At 42.4% G+C, this 23,743-nt stretch overlaps 1 protein-coding gene across 1 annotated transcript in view; it reads left to right on the top strand.

The window, feature by feature from the left end:
• epha2b (eph receptor A2 b) overlaps positions 1 to 18,918 on the top strand; it is a 42,682-nt gene extending 23,764 nt beyond the window's left edge. Inside the window, exons 4-17 of the mRNA XM_083770043.1 lie at positions 681 to 836; positions 1,637 to 2,005; positions 3,508 to 3,641; positions 5,512 to 5,674; positions 6,056 to 6,155; positions 6,860 to 6,915; positions 7,026 to 7,151; positions 7,788 to 7,973; positions 8,510 to 8,571; positions 9,342 to 9,551; positions 11,434 to 11,583; positions 13,239 to 13,432; positions 14,295 to 14,450; positions 16,163 to 18,918. Coding sequence (XP_083626169.1) covers positions 681 to 836; positions 1,637 to 2,005; positions 3,508 to 3,641; positions 5,512 to 5,674; positions 6,056 to 6,155; positions 6,860 to 6,915; positions 7,026 to 7,151; positions 7,788 to 7,973; positions 8,510 to 8,571; positions 9,342 to 9,551; positions 11,434 to 11,583; positions 13,239 to 13,432; positions 14,295 to 14,450; positions 16,163 to 16,271 — 2,171 coding nt within the window. The 3' untranslated portion in view covers positions 16,272 to 18,918. The remainder of the gene's footprint in view (positions 1 to 680; positions 837 to 1,636; positions 2,006 to 3,507; positions 3,642 to 5,511; positions 5,675 to 6,055; positions 6,156 to 6,859; positions 6,916 to 7,025; positions 7,152 to 7,787; positions 7,974 to 8,509; positions 8,572 to 9,341; positions 9,552 to 11,433; positions 11,584 to 13,238; positions 13,433 to 14,294; positions 14,451 to 16,162) is intronic.
• Positions 18,919 to 23,743: the final 4,825 nt, after the last annotated feature.

Here is a 23,743-nt window from a genome sequence, read left to right as displayed (position 1 = left end):
AAAGATCTTTATGCATTTGAAAACTTGAAAATTCTGCATAATGAGCATACTTTCTACTTTTGGTATGTAGGTACATTTTTATACCAATATCTTTTTTTTACTCAAGTACATTTTGAATTCCGGTATTATACTTGTAACAGAGTAGTTAACAGGGTGGGCACAGGGACCGTGGGCAAGCTCGCTCATTTCTCCTTTTGCTCATTTCTTGATGTTTTCTTTTGTGTCCCAGCAATCGATGACTGACTTACTGTCCTGGAATGTGGAATGACTTGTTGTGTTTGTTGAGAGAGAGAGAGAGAGAGAGAGAGAGAGAGAGAGACAGAGTGGGGGATGGTTTCAAAACTAGACTGAACACTGAACAGATCCTTAGATCGATGCACAATAATGACATGCGTGTGTGTGTCAGTTTAACTCAGTGACCTGTACAGGGTCAATTTGTTCACTGTATTAATCACTAGAGTCAACACTGCAGAGTCCTGACTCTGTTTTCCCTCCCGCGTCTCAGCTCTGACCTTTAACCCTGACCCAAAATGGTATAGGCGACTATGCTTGCTCGCAGGCGAGGTGAAAAGTTCACATTTACACAAACGCGCTTGAAGAGCTGTGTGAGAAGAAGAACAACGGATCGTGTGCCTCATTATAAATTCCCATTGTTGTTCTCTCTCGTGTGTTTGTTACAGAATGCCAGCCTGGCTTCTTCAAGGCGTCGGCGTCCGGCGAGAAGTGTGTGTCGTGTCCTGCCAACAGCCGGCAGCTGGTCTCCGGGGGGCTGCTCTGCCCCTGCGCCGACGGCTTCTATCGCGCCTCTGACGACCCGCCCACCGGACTCTGCTCAGGTGAGGGAACCTGGTTTGACTGAGAAACAGACCCTGCCTTTTGCCTGTGACCTTTCCCCCCCCCATTGAAGCCTGACTTGTACTACTTATACATGAACCCATTCTGACCTGAGATCAGATTCTAAAAATGTCTGTTTGAAAATGACAGTTTTCTGAAAAAGCTATGTTTCTACATGTCAGTCGTTCTTCGATTAAGATTAAAAAACGTTTTGACCCGACCTTTAGTCTGGGCTTAAGACTAAAACAATTTCAGGAGACTAAATACTATGACTAAGACTAAATGGTGTGTATTTCAAAAGACAAAGACTAAATCATTTCTGGCTGAATTAACATTGCATTAAGACTAAGACTAAAAGACTAAGATTTAGATTTGTAGTCAACTGAGACTAGACTAAACCATTTCAGAAGACTAAATAGGCTAAAGCCCTAACCACACCAAAGGGTCACCATGCAACTCCTTGGGTCCAAACGGTTGCAAGGAGTTAAGGCTTAAACCGTCTCGACCCTTTGGTGTGGTTTGGGCCATTGAATTCTATGCGTTGAATCACTAGGGTCAACGTGCAACAGGACATCTCACACCGCAGATACAACGTTAAAACCGTCTCGACCCTTTGGTGTGGTTAGGGCTTTAATGCTGTGTTATCAAAAGACTAACTGTAAATCTTCTGAAAAAATTAACACTGGCCAGAATAGGCACGCTGGGCTTCAAAAGCCCAGCATGCCTGATGAAGTACAAATCAGGAGTAAAACCTCCCTCCCCTCCCCTCCCCTCCCCTCCCTTGCGCTCCATTCCACAACAGGCCCTCCCTCCGCCCCGCGGGACCTGACGGCCGCCACCGCCTCTTCCGGCAAGCTCCTGCTCTCCTGGAGCCCGCCCGAGGACACGGGCGGCCGCAGCGACGTCACCTACGGCGTGGAGTGCCGGCGGTGCGAGGGCTCCTCTGCGTCGGAGTGCGGTCTGCCGTGCGGCGACAAGGTCCGCTACGAGCCGGCCAGCGCGGGCCTGACGGACACCAAGGTCTGGGTGAGCGAGCTGGACGCCCACCTCAACTACACGTTCACCGTGGAGGCGCATAGCGGCGTGTCGCACCTCGCCGGCCAGGAGACGCCGGCGCGCGCGGGCAGGCCGCCGTCCACCAGCGCCCTGACGGCCACGCTGCAGCACACAGGTGAGCATCGTCACGCGCCCTGTGATTGTTATTATGTGATTATAATACGTGCCCTGTGATTATTAGATCTTTAACTCTTGAGAGCGTATACAATGAAACCAAATGCTTGGTTACATTTCATACGCTCTCAAGGGTTACATTATTGTTAAACATCTGCATGACTTCATTTACAAGAAGTCTACGTTAGAGAATGTAAAATATTTGATCGTTGTCGCCTGTTATCTCTAACCTGACGCTGCCAGATGAGGGCGGTATTGGGTAACCATGTTCCCCAACACAACACTCATCTGGGATCTCTCAGGCAGTTGAGCTGACAAAAATCTGTTCCGTACCGGACCAATCAGCGTGAGCTAAGGGCGGGACATGGGCGAAACCGGATGTGAAGCTATATAGACACGTCAATATGATTGGTTGTGTTTGCACGCCCACACGGTGATAGACAGACGGTCCCATCCAATCATCTACCAAGTATCTTGAAAAAAAGGAACAGCCCCGTCATCGAATTTGCTTCCGCGATCCCAGATCCCAATAAGCTGTGAAACAAATTTGTGTAGCAAGCTTCTTGGATCTGGCAGCGTCAGGTTATGTTATCTCTGCTATGGTACCAATATCAATACAGCATGGAATTGTGGGCAAAGATTTTCCCAACGATAACAAAATATTCTTCAGTTTTGGGTTAGGGTTAGAGAGGCTAAATCTGATCAAATGGTGGTCCGTGGCTCAAATACCGAATAAATAATGGTCCTTGATATGAAAAAGGTTGAAAACCACTGGCCTAGGGTGATTTTGTGGTGTGTTTTTCCTGTAGGTTAAAAACTACAGAAGCGTAGGAACTACAAACATGGCAGGCAGAGCTTATAGTACACTGTGATGTGAGCAACTCACAAAACAATGAATAGAGTGTCTCGCCCCCTTTCAGAACGACGAGCGGAAGAGAATTTCCCATTCATTTTTCCATAGACGTTTCAAAAAGCTTGCACATTGGCAGTGGCACGCCTTAATCTAACACACCCATTATAATGTGTATTAGCTGCAACTGTGCATTGCTTACACAATGTTCCACAGGGCAGGGCTTCTCAAAGTGGGTGCTGCGGCACCCCAGGGTGCCTTGACTCCAGCAGTGCCACTAATGATTTGATATTGGACATTTACCAATATTACTTATACAATTATTTTATATCAGTTTAAATGTCAACTACAAAATTAATTTCAATCACTTGTAATGAAATCAGATATTCTCTCAAGTTTTAAATGCGACATATCTTAGAGGGTGGGGAAAAACATGTTTACAGTTATGCTAAATATCTGTACTGTAATGTCAGATACAGGAATGTTATACATGGGAAAGAGAGAATAGTGAAGAAATGAACACAGACTTGGTCGATTTCAGAGTTTGAAACTGAAAGTTACAGCTTTACTTCTCAGTTGGAGTTATAATTATTTTATTAAGTATGCTTAAGAATTGACTCACATCATTGGCTCGATCCCCTTCCCTCCCCCAGAACCCACCAAGGTGACATCCATGCGTCTAGACGAGCGGACCCCCACTAGCCTGTCCCTGTCCTGGGCCGTGTCCCCCCGTCCACGGACCCAGCAGCCCCGGCCCACGCGCTACGAACTCACCTACCGCAAGAAGGTACCGTACCACACTCCTGATGCTCTCCTGTTCACTGACATCAACAATAGTAACTTGAAATATAATTTATCTTATAACTGCCAGGTGCAGCAAGCTCTCATGTTAGCTCATAACATTAGTGCTCTCACTTGCGTTCTCATACAAACCCCTTACACAACAGCAGACGTTCAAACTATGTGATTTATGGGTAAGTCTCCCATTGGCTTAGAGGCAGCCAATCATGAAAAAGTGTCTATTAAGGTCGTCTTTACCAGAGTAATCTAGTAGGAGAGTGGCGACACTAGCGTTGACTCCAACAATGGAATGCGGAAGTGCTCATTCTATCTCAATGGGATAGTTCCAATGTTTGGAACTATAGCCCATAGGCACCCGCTTTGCGGCGAGATCAAAGCGTGTTGCCACTCTCTTACTAGATTACGGTCGCTAGTAGAGAAGTAGCATATGTGGTCTAGTTGCTTTTCAAGCACCTGACAAAGAGCAGATCTACAAGCTCACAAGTTGTCGCGATGTGACACGTTGTGAGCATGAGCTTGTTTTTTCTTTAAATAATATCTAATGATGTGAAACGTTTTTAAACGTTTTTTAAATTACTTGCCCAAAACAGGGCCTCCAGGTTGAAAGTGTTAAACAAGTTGCAGTTTTTCATTAAAGTGCATAAGCAAGCACACCCAGAAAGCACACCCGGAAAACGTCTCGTATGGGTTGCATGATTGTGGCTATTTTCCTAGCGATGTTTTACAAGACATGCATAGCATATGGTTTATATGCTTTTACTTACTGTTTAAACCCAAGCTTGTAATATTTAACTTATCACAAAATCCTACGAGATTTCCTGTAAAACGTGATGCATGAGAAAACAGCGGAGCATGTAGTGAAATTTGAGATGTATGTGTACGAAGCCACAGGAGACCATAATAAACTAAACGTTTAGGGGGCAAATTGATGAATACATTTATCACAGATAGATCTGTCGTGTCAAAGATTACACCACAGTGCAAACAATTTAATAATAATATACTCGGCGCATAAGCAATCACAATAAACTTTGTGACAGCATATTATTATATACAGTAAACGACATCCTGTTTAATCACTTGATCCCTAGCGTCCCTATTCTTGGGGGCAAACATAGGCAAAAACAGAAGATTTCCACGCTCACAACGGGCATAACACAGAGCATAAACAGGAGGGGCCCTAGGTGTAAGACTCATGGGGAACTCCAGTCAACAAAGTATAGGGTTTAAGTCAGTGAAAATACAGAATATATACACACAAAGGACACTAGCTCCATACCATGCCGTACCCGTGAAAGGGATATACGGAACTTATCAGAGCTTGACATGTCACTTGAAATCACGTGACTATAGCAGAGGTTTTCAACCAGTGGTCCTTGAGGGGGTTCCGGGTGGTCCCCAGCTAAATGATGGAGAGTTGGTAACCAAATGGACCCTTATAGATCTTTAACTCTTGAGAGTGTCAAATGAAACCAAATGGAGGGTCCGTTTGGTTTCATTTTACGCTCTGAAGAGTTAAATTATTGCTAAAAAATAATGTAGTAGAGTTGTTATTTTGATCAACGTTTGCCTGTTATCTCTTCTAATGGCACCATAACAATACGGCATGGAATTGTGTACAAAATCTTATCCAACGATAACAAAAAGTCTGAGAGGCAAAATCTCATCAAATGGTGGTCCGTGGCACAAATGCTGGATAAAATAATTGAAAACCACTGGACTAGAGCATCAGGTATGGACCATCATATACGTCAAGTGATAACTAACAGCACGGGAAAAGGGAAATATAATCTTAACATATTATAATGGTCCTCTTCATCTTTACGAAGCTCTGTTTGTCATTGTCCGTTCCACAGGACGACAACCTGGACGTGAGCACGTCCATGTACACGGTGCTGATGCTGGAGAAGAGCTCTGTGCAGATCAGTGAGCTGGCCCCAGGCACGGCGTACCTGTTCAAGGTCCAAGCACTGCCCAGCGGCTCCAGCATGGAGGACGAGTTCGAGACCCTACCAGAAGGTATTCATGGATTAAAGCTCTCAGTCACCACGACTGGTTTCAGTCTTTCGGATTCCATATAAAGCCTTCTGTGAAAGCATGCTGCGCACCGTAGCAGATCTACAAGCTCACAACATGTCGCAGCGTGACGTGTTGTAAGCTTGTAGATCGGCTAGCAATAGAATACAAGTTTAGAAGCATCTTCCAGAAACATTTCTGGTGTCAGAAAAAAAGTTAATGCCTCAAATCTGTGATTTCTTCGTCTGGTTGGAAACAATATGGGTATTGGAGAGATGAGGAGTTTAAACAGCTTTGACCCTGTCGCCAAGGGACCATGTTCTTCACAGTGTTTTTTTTTGTACGTAAATGTTTATAACGACGAAATCCCTCCATGTGTTCCAGTGCCTCTGGCCCAGAGCAACACCGCGGTCATCTTCGGGGCAGCGGTCGGCGGAGGGGCGATGCTGTTTATCGTGGTCGTGGTCCTGCTCATACGCAAGCGGTGAGCGGCACTCCCCCCCCCCACCCACACTCACTGCTCTCTCTGTCTTAAACAGTTTGAACACTCCTTCAAGCAGCTTCCTTTCCCATTCTTCCCTTCTTCCTTTGTGGGGCCTCCAAATGGCCCCCCATGCATTCACTCTCTCTTCACCTCTCTCTTTTCTCTCTTCCTTTGGCCAACTCTCTCGCTCTCTCTTTATCTGGATCTGTGTCCCAGCACTTGCTGGGGAAGAATTGGTGTTGAATGGGTCTTGTCATTGCTCAATGGGCATAAAATTATAGGAGGGAGTGTTGGGGGCTTTTGAAAGGAAATGGGCCCAGAGTGGCACATTGTTGGTGATAAGAGGCGCTCGGCTCTTTCTGTACCAGACCGTAGCCACTTTGTAAAGGTGACCCTGACCTATACTGTAGCAGTGTGTAGCTGTCTGTCCGCCTTGCTGCCTGCCTGTCTGTCTGTCTGTCTTTAAATCGGTTTGGCAAACAGAGTCTGACGACAGCTTTTTATCAAAGCACCGCGTCTATCTGAATGGGGGCAGCGCACTGATGTCTGGTTTCTTTGATAGTACAAAGTCTCAAAGCTCCTTGACAAATCACGACAATGGCTGCTATCTGCAATTAGGATTGAATCAAGACAAATGACGCAAGGATGTTGGGACAGAATCTGCTGAAATTAGATAATAATTTTCAGATTATGTTTTTGTTTAGGAGAAGAAACTCCCACACCAGACAAGGACCAGAGGACACCTACTTTTCCAGCTCAGGTAGACAGAAGAAAATCACTCCCTCTCTTATAATCTTGTTTTTCTTTTCTATTTGTCCAGGTTATATTCACCTTCTTTCACTAAAATCTGTTTATACTTGTGTCTCCCAGAACAATTGAAGCCTCTGAAGACCTACGTGGATCCACACACTTATGAGGACCCCAACATTGCTGTCCTTAAGTTTGCCAGTGAGATCCATCCCAGCCACATAACCAAACAGAAAGTCATTGGAGCTGGTGAGTGAGAACACTGTTGAAACAATGTGTGCTTTGGGGCTTAACTCCAAGATGTTGAAAGATTTTTCCAATCTCTAAAGTCACTGTTTATATTGCGTCTTTTTCTTCATACAGCTTAGCAGATTGACTGACAGTGGTTACTTGAGCAAGATTAACATCTTTGCGGCTGAGTTCTCATTCGACATGTTTGAACATATTTCCGTGTGGCAACCCCTTTTTTGGCTGCAATATCCACATGTTTTGGTAGACACGCAAAACAGTCAAATCAATGCGCTTCATTGGCAAATGAGAGAAACTGTTGCAGAAGTTCTGTGGGAATTCCAGAGCACCTGGCTTCTCGTTAAATTAGAAAGTTTATTGAAGCGACCACCTTTACCCTTTGAACCAACACCCCATTGCCCCCCATCCCCCACGTGACAGCTGATTCCCATGCCCCCACACCACAGGCACTCCAGAAATCATGCAACGCTGGCTATCAACACCCCAGCCAGCACACACACCTACATGAGAGCGCCTGAGGCAAAACAGCCGATGAGACTTCCCTGTTTACTTTCTCTCTGTTACAACCAAGTCAGGAAACCGGAGGAGACTGGAGACTTTTTCTTGATTTTTCTTTTTTTATGTCATGCCCCGCAGGGGAGTTCGGCGAGGTGTACCGTGGAATTCTGAAGGCGCCGAGCAGGAAGGAAGCGGCCGTGGCCATCAAGACGCTGAAACCGGGCTACTCCGAGAAGCAGAGGCAGGACTTCCTCAGCGAGGCCTCCATCATGGGACAGTTCTCCCACCAGAACATCATCCGCCTGGAGGGCGTTGTCACCAAATGTAAGGATTCAAGTTCTCAGTCCCCGTGACCGATTTCAGTCATTTTGGATCCTAGAGATGCCAGCATTTCTTCTATTTAAGCATAAGCGAATAAGCCTATTCTGTAAGCTTGTAGAATGGGCTACTTTAGCTTATTTTAACATTAGAGCATTTCAAGTGTTCAAACTAAGCATTATGTGCAGAAGCATCGTTCCATAAAACCCTATAGTCTCGGATGTTTCATATAAAAGCAAACGTTACGGCCTCTGTCTGTGATTTCAGTCACTGTTTCAGTCGTAAGATTACATTTTGCTTTAATCCATGTGTAAGGACCCTCCACCCACCCATATAAATCATGAGTGTGAAATTAACGCTGGGAGTGAAAATGTTTTTTTTTACTCATCAGCATTTATTTTACCCTCTCATAATAAAACTGACACTCAGGATCTTGCAGTGTACCTTCCTTCCTAGCTATTATCGTCTCTTATTGCAGTTGTATAAATGTACAAGGTGCCAGTTTGAGCAGTCGGTAAACTTCTCTTTTTTTGTGCTTTCAGTCAAACACGCCATGATCGTGACAGAATACATGGAGAATGGAGCACTGGATAAGTACCTCAGGGTAAGATTTGTTGAGAATTATGATATTTCTCATTGAGTGCAAACTGTACCTCTCTGACATATACAATACATCTACATATTTAACAACTTTAATCCGCCTGCCGTCCTTGTTTTGGGCATGCCATATTTGTCATTATAGGTGAACATTTCCCCCAAAGAACTCTATGAAACACAGTTATACGAAAGTATTAAATAGTATTGTCAAGTCACAGTGGTGGAAAGTAACTAAGTAAATCTACTTAGGTACTGTACTTAAGTACAGTTTTGATGTATTTGTACTTTACAATTTCCAATACTTCTGCTCCACTACATTTCAGAGGCAAATATTGTACTGTCACAATGCGAGCGCATTGTGATCAGCTATTTTCAAAAATATAAACATTTGAAATTTTGAAATGAGCCATTCTGCAAAATGAGTACTTTTACTGTTGGTACTTAACTACATTTTGATGTCAATACTTTTGCACTTTCACTCCAGTACATTTTGTATTCCGGACTTTTACTTGTATACATTGCAGTATACTTTTAGTTATTTACTTTTAGTATACTTTTACTTTTAAGTAAAACATGCAAGTACTTTTTCCACCACTGTCAATTCATCTTTCATTCCAGTGTTCCATATTTCAGCCTAAGCTTATAACTAATTCCACTTCCCAGCAGCCTGTAGCCATGTGTTTCACAGAACATTGTGCAACGGCCGTACGCAAATAATGAATTTTAGCTCTGAAATGACCAAAACATCTGTTGTTGTGGTCTTCTCGTCCCAATCAGGACCACGATGGCGAGATCTCCTCCTTCCAGCTGGTGGGCATGATGCGCGGCATCGCCGCGGGCATGAAGTACCTCTCCGACATGAGCTACGTTCACCGCGACCTGGCTGCCCGCAACATCCTGGTCAACTGCAACTGCGAGTGCAAGGTGTCAGACTTCGGCCTGTCCCGCGTGCTAGAGGACGACCCCGAGGGGACGTACACCACTAGCGTGAGTTGAGGAGGTCACACCTGTCATGGCGGAGGATATTCTTTTCTTGTTTTTGAGGAGGGCGCTAGCCCCTCCTGTGCCCAGCTTTGTGTGTTTGTGTGTACTGTGTACCACGTAGCGATGATTTGATTGGCTGAGCAGGTGTGATATTTTCTTATTTATGATACTTTTTTAGTTTTTTGCCTTTATTGATAGATTGATAGTAAGTTGGCAGGAAATGGGGAGAGAGATGGGGGGAAGACTGCAAAGGTCGTCGGGATCAGGACTCGAACCTGAGCCTAGCCTAGGTGCCTGGACCGTTAGGCCGGCCCGGGCCAAGAGTGTGTAATAGTTTGCTAGTTTTGTCTGCTAGCATGCTGAATCTACCTAACGTATGTTTGTCTATGCCAGTGGCTTTCAACGCTTTTCATATCAAGGCCCATTATTTATTCTGCATTTGAGCCACGGACCACCATTTGATTACATTTAGCCTTAATGCAGACCCCAAACTAAAGAATATGTCCACATTTCCATGCTGTTGGTACCATAGGAGAGATAACAGACAAACGTTGATCAAAATACCAATTCTTCTACATTCTCCAATTGTGTAGACTTCTTATAAATGAAGTAATGCAGATGTTTAACAATCACTTAACTCTTGAGAGTGTAAAATGAAACCAAATGGACGCGTAAGGGTCCATTTGGTTTAATTTATAAAGCTCAAGGCCAAGTGGGGACTGCATCTTTGCCTCTTGAGTAGTAGAAATGTAACACTCTTGCCTGAGAGTGGTAGAAGAAATGTAACACTCTTGTGTCTGAGAGTGTTAAAGTTTAACCAAATGGACCCAGACCCAGAAGCATCCATATGGTCGCATTAGTACACTCAGATTTAAGTCAACACTTTTTTTTGTCATCAACGATTTTCAATAAATAATACAAAATACACAAGACTTACATAAAAGAAAAGAAACTGACATGAAAAAACAAACAAAAACAAAACACAACTAGCAGTCAAAAAACTAAGCTAAATGGACAACACCCCTCCACATTCTGTTGACAATAGTGATTATATCATCTGTAATGTATTACAAATTGTTAATGCAACAATCCTTTAATATACAAATAAAAGTAGTCCCATATTAAATGGAACTTCCCTTTCAGATTGAAGTCAACACTGAGGATCTGACATGGGAAGATCAAGTAAACAGGGATTGTTCTTTTGTGGTAGAGTAGACACTTTATCCATTAACCAAGTTAACCATTATTTTATACTTTAGCTATTGAAAAATTGCAGATGTACAAGCTATGAGCTTGTAGATCTGCTATTTTTGAAAAATCATGAATATGTGTGCACATCTTTGAATATATATTCTTTCAGAGCAAACCTTTTTTTCACTTCATTTTTATTGAGAAAAAAGACAGTGACAACAAAAAGGAAAAAAACACTACAAAAATAAACAAGAAAAAACAAATCAAGAGACAAAAGAAAAGAAAAAAGGCTGCATTTTTCATATTACAGGATACATTCATTGAATTCTTCATACATAGGCTGGATGAAGAGATCCCACTTTTACCAGTTTTTCCATGACATACAATTCCTGTCCATCCAATGTTCTTTCGTTGGTGGGTAGAGCGAACGTTTTTAACTCAAATCTTTGCTTCTGGGAGGTCCCTGGAACAAACTATTTTGAGATGGGAGTTTGCGGCCAAATACATATCATTCTGGGGGTCCTTGACATGAAAACGTTTGAGGCACCACTGATTATAGAAACAGAGTTCAGAAAACTGTCAGCATTTAGAAGACATTTGTAGAATCCGGTCTCAGGTTGAAATGTGAGAGTGAATAATAACCACACGGATCATCAGAGTTCGTCTGTATAATCATCCATATACTTTTCAACAGGGTGGTAAGATCCCTATCCGCTGGACAGCTCCGGAGGCCATCGCATACAGGAAGTTCACCTCGGCCAGCGACGTGTGGAGCTTTGGCATCGTCATGTGGGAGGTCATGGCCTTCGGGGAGAGGCCTTACTGGGACATGAGTAACCATGAGGTAAAGCTTCAGCTTCAACTGTCACTTTGCTATCATACACTAATGTTAGAGCAGATGTGAAAAGAAGGCGGAGGACTTTTAAGTACTTACTGGGTCAACATTTCAGAGCAATGGAGAGTGTGGAAAAGAGGCGAAGAAACGAGTGCAAGCAGGTTGGAATGGGTGGAGAAAAGTGTCAGGTGTGATGCGTGATAGGAATGTAACAGCAAGAATGAAAGGGAAGATGTACAAGACGGTGGTGAGACCAGCTATGTTGTATGGTTTAGACTAGAGACAGTCGCACTGACTGAGGAAAAGACAGGTAGCAGAGACTAAAATGTTGAGGTTCTCTCTGGGAGTAACAAGGATGGATAGGATCAGGAACGAGTACATCAGAGGGATAAAGCCAGAGAGGCCAGACCGAGATGGTTTGGACACGTACAGATCGAGGAGCGATAGTGAGTATATCGGTAGAAGGATGTGGAGGTTGGAACTTGGATCTGGAGATTTATGGATGCAGTGAAAGAGGACATGAAGTTAGTTGGTGTGAGAGGACAGGCTGAGATGGAGGCAGATGGCTTTACCCAAAAGGGAAAAGTCGAAAGGAAAAGAAGAGTTAGCCAATGTGTTAAGGAAACCAGCTGCAAGAAAGCTTTTGTGACTTCCGCTAATGTTTGAATTTACAAGTTTAATATCCTGCTATTGTACATTGTGGGAATTCAATATAATATTCAGTGTAACATCATATGCAGTACATCTTAATACACAATATTCACTGCTACAGTCAGTTCCGATCTGTTCTCATGTTCTGCATTTATTGTGTAAATACTCCTCCATGCCTGCACACCGGGGTGCTCAGACAGGCCCTTGTGTAAATATGACTCACTATAATCAGATTTCTTATTCTTTATAAATATTGTACTGTATCAGATTTATTATTTCTGATTTTGTGATAGTTGGATCAACCAAGAGAGCAACTTACCAAGTTGAAGCTCTTGTACTGTATATGTGTGACAGTACTCGGCCAAGAAAATCTGATTCCAACACTGCTATTCTGGAAATCAAAACTCCTGTTTTGATTTTCTGTCGGGTGAAAAAAATGGGTTGCAAAATCGTGGGATAAAAAAATATATAGAAAAAAACCTCCTGTTGAAAGCCATTTTGTACTTTTTAAAACAGAATGCTAACATTAATTTTGAGCAAACCGAGGCATTAGCAGTGGTGGAAAAATTACTCAAAGTTTTTACTTAAGTAAAAGTATCAATACTGCAATATAGAATACATTACAATACGTAGTAATAGTAAAAGTCCGGAATTCAACATTTATTTGAGTATTGGCTTCAAAATGTACTAAAAGTACCAAAAGTAAAAGTTTTCAAATGTATAATAAATCTTTGAAAATAGTGAGCTTGTAGATCGATAATATGGTTAAAACTTAAAAGTAACTAGTAACTAAAGTTTTCAAATAAATGTAGTGGAGTAAAAGTACAATATTTGCTTCTGAGATGTACCGTAGTGGAGTAGAAGTAAAAGCACTGGCAATTGGAAATACTCAAGTAAAGTACACATACCTCAAAATTGTACTTAAGCAGAGTACTTAAATGTAGCTTAGTTACTTTCCACCACTGGGCATTAGCAGCACTAAGTCTGCCTTGTGTCTCCTGCTGTGATTGCAGGTGATGAAGGCCATCAACGAGGCGTTCCGGCTGCCGGCGCCCATGGACTGTCCCTCGGCCGTTTACCAGCTGATGCTGCAGTGCTGGCTCCAGGACCGCTCCAAGAGGCCGCGCTTCCCCGACATCGTTAGCCTGCTGGACAAGCTGCTGCGCAGCCCCGACTCCCTGAAGGCCATCGCAGACTTTGACCCCCGGTAAGATTTTTGTTACAGTGTTTAGCCTGTTTAAACCTGAGGAGGACACATCTGTGTCGCCTTAACTTTATTAATCATTATTTTAAACTAGCTGTTGAAAAATAGCAGATCTACAACCTCGTAGAATGGCACCGAGTGCCGCGCTACGAGCTTGTAGATCTGCAATTTTTTGAAAAACCCATGAAAATGTGGTGCAAGTTTTTGTATATATATAATCTTTCACAGCAAACTTTTTAATTCAAATCTTTTGGGTGGGTTCCCTGAAACAATATATTTTCAGATGGGGGTCCAAGGCCAAATACATATCATTCTGGGGGTCCTTGACATGAAACAGTTTGAGCACCACTGATCATAGAAACATAGGTTTTTCAGAAAACTGTCAGAATTTAGAAGACATTTTGTAGAATCTGGTCCTCAGGTCTCAATGGGCTAATTACACCCCAAGAAGGACACGTCTGACAGGCTCGAGCGTACGATGTAAAGTCGAGTGCGGGCCTACACAGCTAATGAGAAAAATCTGCCGACCTTGTCTGTGGCTCTGCTTGGGTTTCTGGTGAAGAATTATAGTGGTATTTAGTGTTGTCTAAATGTTGTGTGAACGCACGCACAATATTTGTCTTTTGTGTGCGAACGTGTATATAGACGTTAATGCGCATTGTGAGAAGCGGGTGGAGGACAAAGGTTGCCGTGCTGTGTTCATATCTTAATCGGCGCTCTCTCTCACCCTGACTGAACCAACTGGTTTTTATCACTGGGGTTTCCTGCACAGTAATTACAGCCCTGCTCTCTCTCTTTGCCGGCTTTGTTGTGGGAAAGCCTGTTGATGATTATCGCTCTCTCGATCTGCTTGCCTTTCCGCCAGCGTATCCATCCGTTTGCCCAGCACCAGCGGTTCGGACGGCTCCCCCTTCAGGTCGGTCTCGGAGTGGCTGGAGTCCATCAAAATGAACCAGTACAGCGAGAACTTCACCTGCGCCGGGGTCGTCACCATGGACCAAGTGCTGCAGATGAAGAACGAGTGAGTGGCCTCGCATTCAGTGTTGTGCAATGTTACATAAGTATTCTTTTTTAAATCAAAATGTCTTTATTAATATGTTCAAATCACATAAGGGTGAAATAGAAAATAATAACAAAAATAGTATGTTTAGCCCTCCCACCCCCCCAAAGTTCCCGCTCCGAAGGAGCCACAACCCTGGTATCTTGTACCATTAACAAAAAATACAATTAAAATAAAAAGTACAGTACATACAAATATAAATATTCATGGTGAAGCACATAAACAGTTCAAAAAAGGTTAAGTATTGACGTTACGTAATTAGACGGTTTACTTGCTCGCTATCTTATTGGCAGAGATGGGAAAGAAATGGTTTACCGTGGCCAAACTGCCGTTGTGTCTTGCATGAGAATGTTGTGACTTCTCTGAAACCTGCGTCTAGCCTACGTATTGTTTTTGTTTTTCCAAAATGTCACTCTTTAACAGCCAGCTGAATAGTTTACGCACAATATAAACTTCGGCCTCAGCTACAACTTGAGAGACGGATGAGACGGAAAAAATAATGGGAGGGAAAGAGAGAGAGCGGCCTCATTTGTGGTAGCGTGGCGGTGGCGGCTTGTGGTCTCTCCATTCCCTATTCTTCCTCCTCCCTTTCTCCATTCTTTCTCTCATCCCTCCCTTCCCTTCACCCACACACTAGCAGCCCTGGGCAGCACTTTTGCTATTGCCATAAACCACTAGTTTTGCCTGTTTGGGGCAATGGCCTTTGTGGCTGCTCCGACATTAAAGGGAGTGGAGAGAATAGCCTGTGGAGCGAGAGGAACCGGAGGAGATCAAGCAACCGAAATAGACGAACGAGACTTTAAGCCCCAAAGTCTGTCCTTTCCCCTTTTTCTTTCCACTGAAGAGGTGTAGCCGAATTGGTCAGCATTCTGCCCAGCTTATCACCGCTGCGCAGTTTGAAACAATTATCATGCCGATTAGATCTCCTCGGATCTGTGGGAGCACCAAGGGGGTCATGTACTTACATGGTCGGAAATTTGGGGAGGAATTGGTTAGTGAAGCACATAATATGAAGTTGTTTTTGGACAGTAACAAGGTCCAAGTGATTATTCATAGCCATAAAAATAAATAAAAACGTCCGCCTGCGAGGGTTTTACGTAACACGGTTGGTGTTGGTAGCCGTTGGCAGAGATAGGCATACTCTTAAAGCAATCCCCCTTTGAAGTGTTTGTCATATTCTGTGGCGAGATTTCACAGCCGTTTCCATCTCATATGGTTGCACTCTCGGAAAACCAGCAGCTATTTACGACCCACCCTTCTGTTCACCAGACAAGTGATTCAGGGCAGACAGGGAGAATCCTCGTTAAGTAATTATGGCTGTAATTAAGGCTTTGACTATGGGCTGACTATGGCACGTTGAAGGCATTTTAAAGGTTTGCATCACATAGGTGAAACCACCATTACCACCCCCTTTGATGGTAAAGAGAAACCCTGGGAGATTACTAACTTGAATACACTCCAAACTAAGCCAAGTGACTCAATGATGGAGTCACACATGAATGGAGGTTATGTATTATGCCGGTAATTCGTCACAATGGTTTAGTTGGTGATCACTTCAAGGAATGAGAGAGAGGAAGGAAGGATGTGCTTGGAGAAAAAAAAGTGCTGGAACGAGGCCAAAGTATGAACCCATCTGTGGCTCCTCTTACACAAGTCTCATCTCTCTTTCACAGGGATATCAAGAACATTGGCGTGAGGCTGCCCGGCCATTTGAAAAGAATCGCCTACAGTATCTTGGGCTTGAAAGACCAGACCAGCACGCTCAGTGTGTTCGCAGTGTGACGATCCCGAAACAAAAACAAAGGGAATTCGAATCGGGGCACTGAAGTGGGCAGCCCCCTAAAAAGACTGAATGTTGAACTCTTAAGCTGAGCTGGAGTCGAGCTGCAGGGACGGCAATGGATTGACTCAAGCAAACAAAACTCTCCAACCCCAGGGGGCCTGCCCAAACAGACTGACTTACTGTACATTTTTTTGTTCCTGCGAGTTTTGTTACAATTGTTTTTTGTTTTGTTTTTCATCTTATTCAAATTGGAATGGCGCAATTTAAATATACAGCAATAGATGTATCAAGTAGTAGACAGTGTATATTTTTTGATATATATTTTTATTATTCATGCCTAATGTACAGATACAATTAATGCTCACGCATCTATTTTTTATTATTTTTTCTTTCCTTTTGCATTCCTACTTCGTGGAAAAACAAGAATGGAGCCAGACATTAAAGTGGCTTGAGCTTTGGTCCTTTGCCAGATTCCATGCAAGAAATGATAAGGAAAGCACAGTAAGTCAGATTGTACAGGAGAGGGTGGGCCGACCGGGCCGTCGCCTCGCCTAGGACTGAGGCTGGTGCTGATGTTGTGATGTCATCTCCTTTTGAATGGCACTTTGACCGGAGTGGACTGAGATGAGCTTGAGCTGGCCTGAAGTGAACCACTTTGACTCCTTAGTGTCCCAATGTGGGGGCATGTCATAATAGACGTGGGGGGGGGGGGGGGGGGGGGATGTTTGTGGAACATTTCAAAGTTTGTTTTAAAACGGCAGATCTACAAGCTTTTTATGCGATGGATTGTGAGCTTGAAAAATTGCTATTTTTGAAATAATATCAAAAAAGTGGTTAAAGGCAGACATCATAGAGGTGTGATAACCTTGTTGGCTTCTACTAGCTGTGTCCGGATATTAAGCTAATGCTGTTGTCATATAATGATGTTATATGGTGAAAATAAGAATGAACTAGCAGTATATGAGGTACTCTTCACGTACAGTTTCTGCACACACTTTTTTTTGTTTTTTAATTTGGGTAATTTCCCAAAGCATTGGGATCAAGAACGCCACTTATAATGTAGCACTTGGACTAAGAGTCATTTGGTCTGGAGTCGTGTCAGATGGAGAGCACAATGGGTGACTTTGATCTTTTTCCATAAGGAGGAAGCAGACGTTAAGATGAATGAGGTGGCATTTTAAGAAAAAACGTGTTCCATTTTGAACACATCTACAGGCCAGTTGCGACATCAGTCATTAATGAAGTGTGAGAGTGGATTTGGACTAAAAGGGCATCATGACATTCATGATGAAACTATTATGGTTATAATGATTTCATACCCATTTATATTTTAGTATGGTTTGTTATTTCAATGTTTAATTCCCCCCCCCCCCCCCCCCCCCCCCACACCCCTTACTAGCAGAACACAGATTAAATATATTCTATCTTTTAAATTGGTCTATATACCCATACTATTGTTGTGGGATGAAACTATCTGCTTTCACATTTAAGATTGGTGTGAACCTCTGCTTTCTTTCATGCATTACTTTTCATCCATTACTTTTTAAGCACCCATTTCAGGGGTGGCAGTGGGGAGTTCCTGTCTCTGCACTGTAAAATCAGGGGGCACTAAGTTAAATCACCCTTACCGGGTCCATTTGTACACTTTCAGAGTTTACAGATTACAGTAGCACTGCCGATGTCACTGTTTTATCCAAACAGGTCTTTGGTATAGTGGGCAGTTTTACAGTAAACATATAGATTCCCCCAGTGCTCTTAATTGATGACTGCAAATCGTCACTGTCAGTTGGAAACCTTGTATGTCCAAAACAGTTACTGTGTTACTAGTTATTAGTCACAAGCACAAACACACTGAACCACTTTTATTTTCACTCATTTCGAAAATGGCAAATATAGCAGATCTATAAGCTCAGAGTTTAGGTTACTGTAGGTTATCAAACTATCAGGCGATCCAGCTTCTAGATACTGTATATTTTTGCTACTTTTGTGTGACACTAGTATGGCAAATTAGGGCATTAATTTACCAAAAAATTATAATAAATAAAAATGGAGATACAAGGTTTCTGCCTGACAGCAACGGAATATTTTTCGTTACTGTTGTATACCTTCCTTTACTTGAATTTGTGCTGTAATTTGCTTTTGTTCATATCAGTGATTTATTTTTATTGAGTAGTTAGACCCAACTCTGGAAAAGGGATTTTTTTGTGTGTGTGTTGTTATTACTCTGGGTTATTGGCTGCAATTGCTGTTTATACCTTTTGTATGATTTGACTTTTTAGTATTTACCACAATACCAAACTTAGTTTTTTTGTGAACACTCCCATCACTATGCTTAATTCATCCCAATCATGTCAAAAGCCTACTGTTTGCTGTCTTTCTTCTGAAAATGTTTGCCTGTTCCTTCGTCAAAAAAGCCAATTCCTATCCTTTGACCCTATTGTTTTATACTGTATTTAATAGTCTATTTATTTTTTACTTTTATTTATTCGTCAAGATACACACTGAGCTGGGAATTTATGGTTGAAGGTTGTTCTCTCAGTTATCAATAAACTAGAAATCCTCCAACATTACCCTTTTGTCCAACAATTAAGATTTCCCACAGAATGTTTGATCACAGTAGTGGAGCAATAAAAACCTGAAATGTTACTTCTGTCTGGCTTGGTTTATGATTGACACACCAGGACAGAGGAATGTGTTGTTATTTTGGCTGGAAGTGGCCTTTTTAAAGACATACGACGGGATGTTTAGACTCAACCTGGATTTCCTTTTATTTATTCCTAGTATTTTCCCAAACAAACAAACTGGAGAGGAGCTTGGTTATACCTGCAGTGAAGCCTTGAGTTAGCAGTTTAGTAGCTGGGCATGTGCATGCTTGTATGCGCACACGCACGCACGCACCCACACACACACGTTTGCATTAGGCCACACTGTTAGGCCATACTATACTTGTGAGGAACATTTTAGGATGGCAATATTATGAAAGCAATTCTTTCCTCCATTATTTAACCCTATAACTAAAGCCAAAAATAGGCCATGTACAGCGCGTGTCGCGCTGTGACACGTTGCGAGCTTCTCGGTCATGATGACACCTACATGCAACTACTTGTAAATTTGGGCATAACTAAACTCCAACCCCTGAAGCCTAACCTCCAAATGCCTAAATCTAACACGAACATGAATCGTTTCCTAATTGTAAACCGAATTCTTCAGATTTATTTTAGCATAAAAAAAAGAAAGAAAACAAACATGCTGGGACATTTGGCCCTCACAAGTATATTAATACAAGTACACACACACACACACACACACGCACGCACACATGCACTCACTCACTCAGGCACTCACGCACACGCACACACACACACACACACACACACACACACACACACACACACACACACACACACAGACTCTCTGTCAACAACTATTGACAGCATTTGACATGAGAATATATATTCCCCAATCAAATTCCTCCCAGATGTTTATTAAACAGACATTCACATTTAACACCAGTTCCTCTCCCGTGAACTCCTGTAGTGAGGAGGAGGTGGGTGAGGTCGATTTCACATTAAGTGAAATGTTTGTGTGTTGCGTTTCCCCTCTGATTCTCCTGATTCTTTCATCTATTTGGAAGCGACGCTCGCATTTATGACCCTCTTTAGACTGCAGTGTCATTATTCTAGGGTTGCAACTATCAATGATATTCTTAGCAATAATAATTCTAGTTTTTTAGATTCATCGAATAATTGAAAAGCACATTGGTTTTTATATAATTAAAAAATATATATATATATATATATATGTCAACGTATATTAATTAATCACTTAAAGGACAACTTTAGTTTTTTTCAACCAAGGTTCATGTTTTAGTTTGTTATTAGATAAAGTAAAAGATAATCTTTTTTCATGTGCTGCTTTCTTTCGTTTTAGGTATTTTAGCGGTTTTGTACAGGGGGGCGGGGGCATTCGAGCATGGGGCTAAATATGCATTTTTTAACACAATTTTATGGTGATTTCTTTTTCTATGGTACTATAGTCCTAATAAACGCCAGGAAATTTCATATGGCCACAGAAGATCACAGGATCTACTGAATGTGAAGGTAGCCTACTGGGGGAATGCTTATACTGTGTGTATAGGCTCAATATGTCAGTTTGTCACATTCAATAGATCCTGTGATCTTTTGTGGCCAGATGTAATTTCTTGGGTTTATTAGGACTATAGTAAACCATAAAAAAATAAATCACCATAAAATTGTGTTAAAAAATACATATTTAGCCCCATGCTCGAATGCCCCCGCCCCCCTGTCAAAAACTGCTAAAATCCCTAAAACGAAAGAAAGCAGCAAATGAAAGAAAAGGAACACTCACCTTTTAGTTTCTCTAATAACAACCTAAAACATGAACCTTGGTTGAAAAAAACTAAAGTTGTCCTTTAAGCGTTTCTTCAGACAACAGTGTTGTCAAGATCTGCAAGCTCACATTTGAGCTTGCAGAATGGCTAATTTAGATTTTCTTCCTATATGGCCTGCATGACATGCCCAAAAGAGTGATTTATTATTGATCAAAAACATTTTTTTTTATTGTAAATTATCGTTTATTTCTTATGCACGCTTACAAATACAGTAAATACAGTCGGGAAGCAATGAAATCCAGCATGCATGTACCTAGGTTTACCTTGACCAAGCCCTTTGCCTAATCTCTTCTACTTGACCTTGCATGGGCAGGCAAGTGACCCTGGCGCCTTCCTTCTATTATAAAAAAGTTATCAGCTTTACTTGATTGATGCCTGTAACAAATCCTTTAATGCATTCCACAGATAAGAGCGACACACACCAGCTAGGAATGTCAATATTTAGACACTGAAGTAATCTGCAGGTCAACAAAGTGTACTACTGTAGGCTACCAAGGAATTACAACAGGTAGACTATACTATGAGAATTTGAGATTTGCTACTTAGGTACTTAACGCCTTAAGGTCATGTGTTCACATGGCCTTGTTCAAGCAAATGTCATGACTACAAATAGTCCTCGCTTTGTTTGGGGACTGTAAACCAAGATCTTCCGCCATTGCCTCCAGCCCTTCTTCCATTCATCCAGTATATCTCCTTGTGGGTGTGGTAGACTCGGTTACGCTTTTTCTCTTCCGCTCACGAGGGCAAACAACGAGAACATGGGTCCACCGCACTGCACTGTTTATTTGCAGAATGTGTGTCCAAATTTGTATTCACACAAATTCATGTCTGAATGTGTGTGTGAATCAGCTGAAATGTACTATATCACTGTCGTCGACTGTTGTTTTCCATTTTATTGCCCTTGGTGCGGAGTGGATGGATATGTGGAAGCTTGTTTATGTCTGTCGTTGGGGGAGTGTACAGTAAATGAGAGGGATGCATGCAGAGGGGGGCCTTGAGAAAGGCCTGATTTATGCTCGGTCGTATGATGGTGTCGCATGCCAAGAACAGCAGATCTACAAACTCTCAACGCATCACAAATTGAAAATTCTGAGCTTGTAGATCTGCTATGTTCTGCGCGTGACACCGCCATATGAACTATACGTCTGGCTAAATAGCATAATGGGAGGGGAGATGTAGGGGAGAGGGAGAGGCAGAGAAAAAGGCAATGAAAGAGAATTTGAGATGGGAGCCAAGCCATCCCAGGGCTTCACTGCAGGCCACAATAGCATGTGTGGTGATTGTGTTGAAGGCTGTGCGTCCTGAGCCAGTTAAAGCCTCTACCCATGAGGATTCTTGCACGTGGGATCCGTGGCTTTCGCTTTCATAGCTTGTCCCTCTTCTTGTGGCTCCTTAGATGTCTCTGTTCCTATAGTAAATGTCCATTTAAAACAAGTGGGGGAAAGGAAGCATTGGAAAACGGTACTGGTCATATATGACCTCTCCCTTCCACTGCTGTTTATTTTCCTTTTTCTTTTTTCTTTACTTCTTCTTTTTGTTCCCTGTAGGCTATATTGCACTGAGTTTCATGTGCGGATTTGAAAACCGGCAACGCTGAGGAATTTACATCCATGCTAATTTTAGCGATGGGTTCCTGACCAGAAAACACATCCTCCAATTTCTGTCTATATTGGTCTTCCTGCCGCTCTCCACTGCTCTTTCTCTCAATAACACTCCAGGGTTTTTGCAGATTATTCTGTTCCAACCTTTCCTCACAGACCCTCAATTTTACAATGTTCGCAGAATAGAAAATGCTAAATAAATAAAAATACATTTCCTGATCTAACACATAATTGCAGAGACCACAATTAGATCCAGTTGTGGATAAAATATACTGAAGTAAATACTCAAGAATGAGTATGTCGATTGCATATTTTAATATCGATGCTTTGCTGTATTGAAAGTTGGTTATCAAGAAGGTAGGATGAGAAACGTGCCATTTTAGGTCTCAGGAGTCAAGACAAATATAACTGACACAGCAAGTGCACTGGTTTTACTATTTTGTGCATAGATTAAATTGCATGGGGAGAAGGCAAATGTTCTCCAATCCCGGAGTGGGTTTTCCATCATATTCCACCTAAATCTGCAGAACCTTTGACATCGCGGTTACTCCGATTTTCCCAGAGTTGGACATTGCGTAGGCAGCGAAGACAGTGACAGGTTAACACTTGACCACATGTGTGCAGTTTGATTGACATCAAACACAGTCCTGTGATGACAGCAGTCCCTGCCTTCTTCACAGCCACTGGATAAATGCCAGAGTTTTACAAAGACATCTGTCCTGCAGTGCTTTGACTTTTGAGAACTTTAGAGCCAATCAAAATATGGGACAAGGGATATAAATGCTGTGCAGTAGGCTACAGTGGGATACTTGGTGACCCTAGTGCACGCCTATATTACAAGTTTTATACTTATTTTGAATGAATTAAACTTGTAGACGAAAATGTGTAGACGAAAGACGTTAAAATATAAGACACCCATTATTTGAGTGTATAGTGCCAGAAGGGAATATCTGCCTACACGCTACGGTATACCTCCCTGTAACCATGTGATGGCTGCCTCAGCATCAGCAGCCACACATTGAGACAGCATACTGTATGGTGACTTTTCTTTTTGGTTTATTTATTTATATGTTATTATTTAATTATTTGTTTATATGCATTCTTTCTATATTCAACATGCAAACACACTACACACAAGACACAACCAATTGAAATGACAGTTTATTGTTTTCTCTAGCTGTGTTATTTATTTGCATTTGAGTTGACTCACTTAACTTACTGAGTGTGGGAGAATGATGATTGGCTGGCCAGAGCAAGGGGAAGCAGCAGCAGTTCCATATCGGCAGCTGATGGGGACAATTGGACTGCACCACAGTCTCTCTGCACCGTGGCCCGTGGGGAATGGCAGGGGTTATTTCTAGTGTGTTTAGGTTGCAGCCTGTGTCTTTACCCTCCTTGTGTTTACAATGGTTTGACCTGTCCCTATATATGTTCCCCTCATTCTGTCCTGTCCTTCCGG

Source organism: Protomyctophum parallelum (genome assembly GCF_964188405.1).
Source record: "Protomyctophum parallelum genome assembly, chromosome: 7".
Taxonomy (NCBI): Eukaryota; Metazoa; Chordata; class Actinopteri; order Myctophiformes; family Myctophidae; genus Protomyctophum; species Protomyctophum parallelum.
The sequence above is the reverse complement of the archived record's forward strand: the minus strand, read 5'-3'. Positions and strand labels throughout refer to the sequence as shown.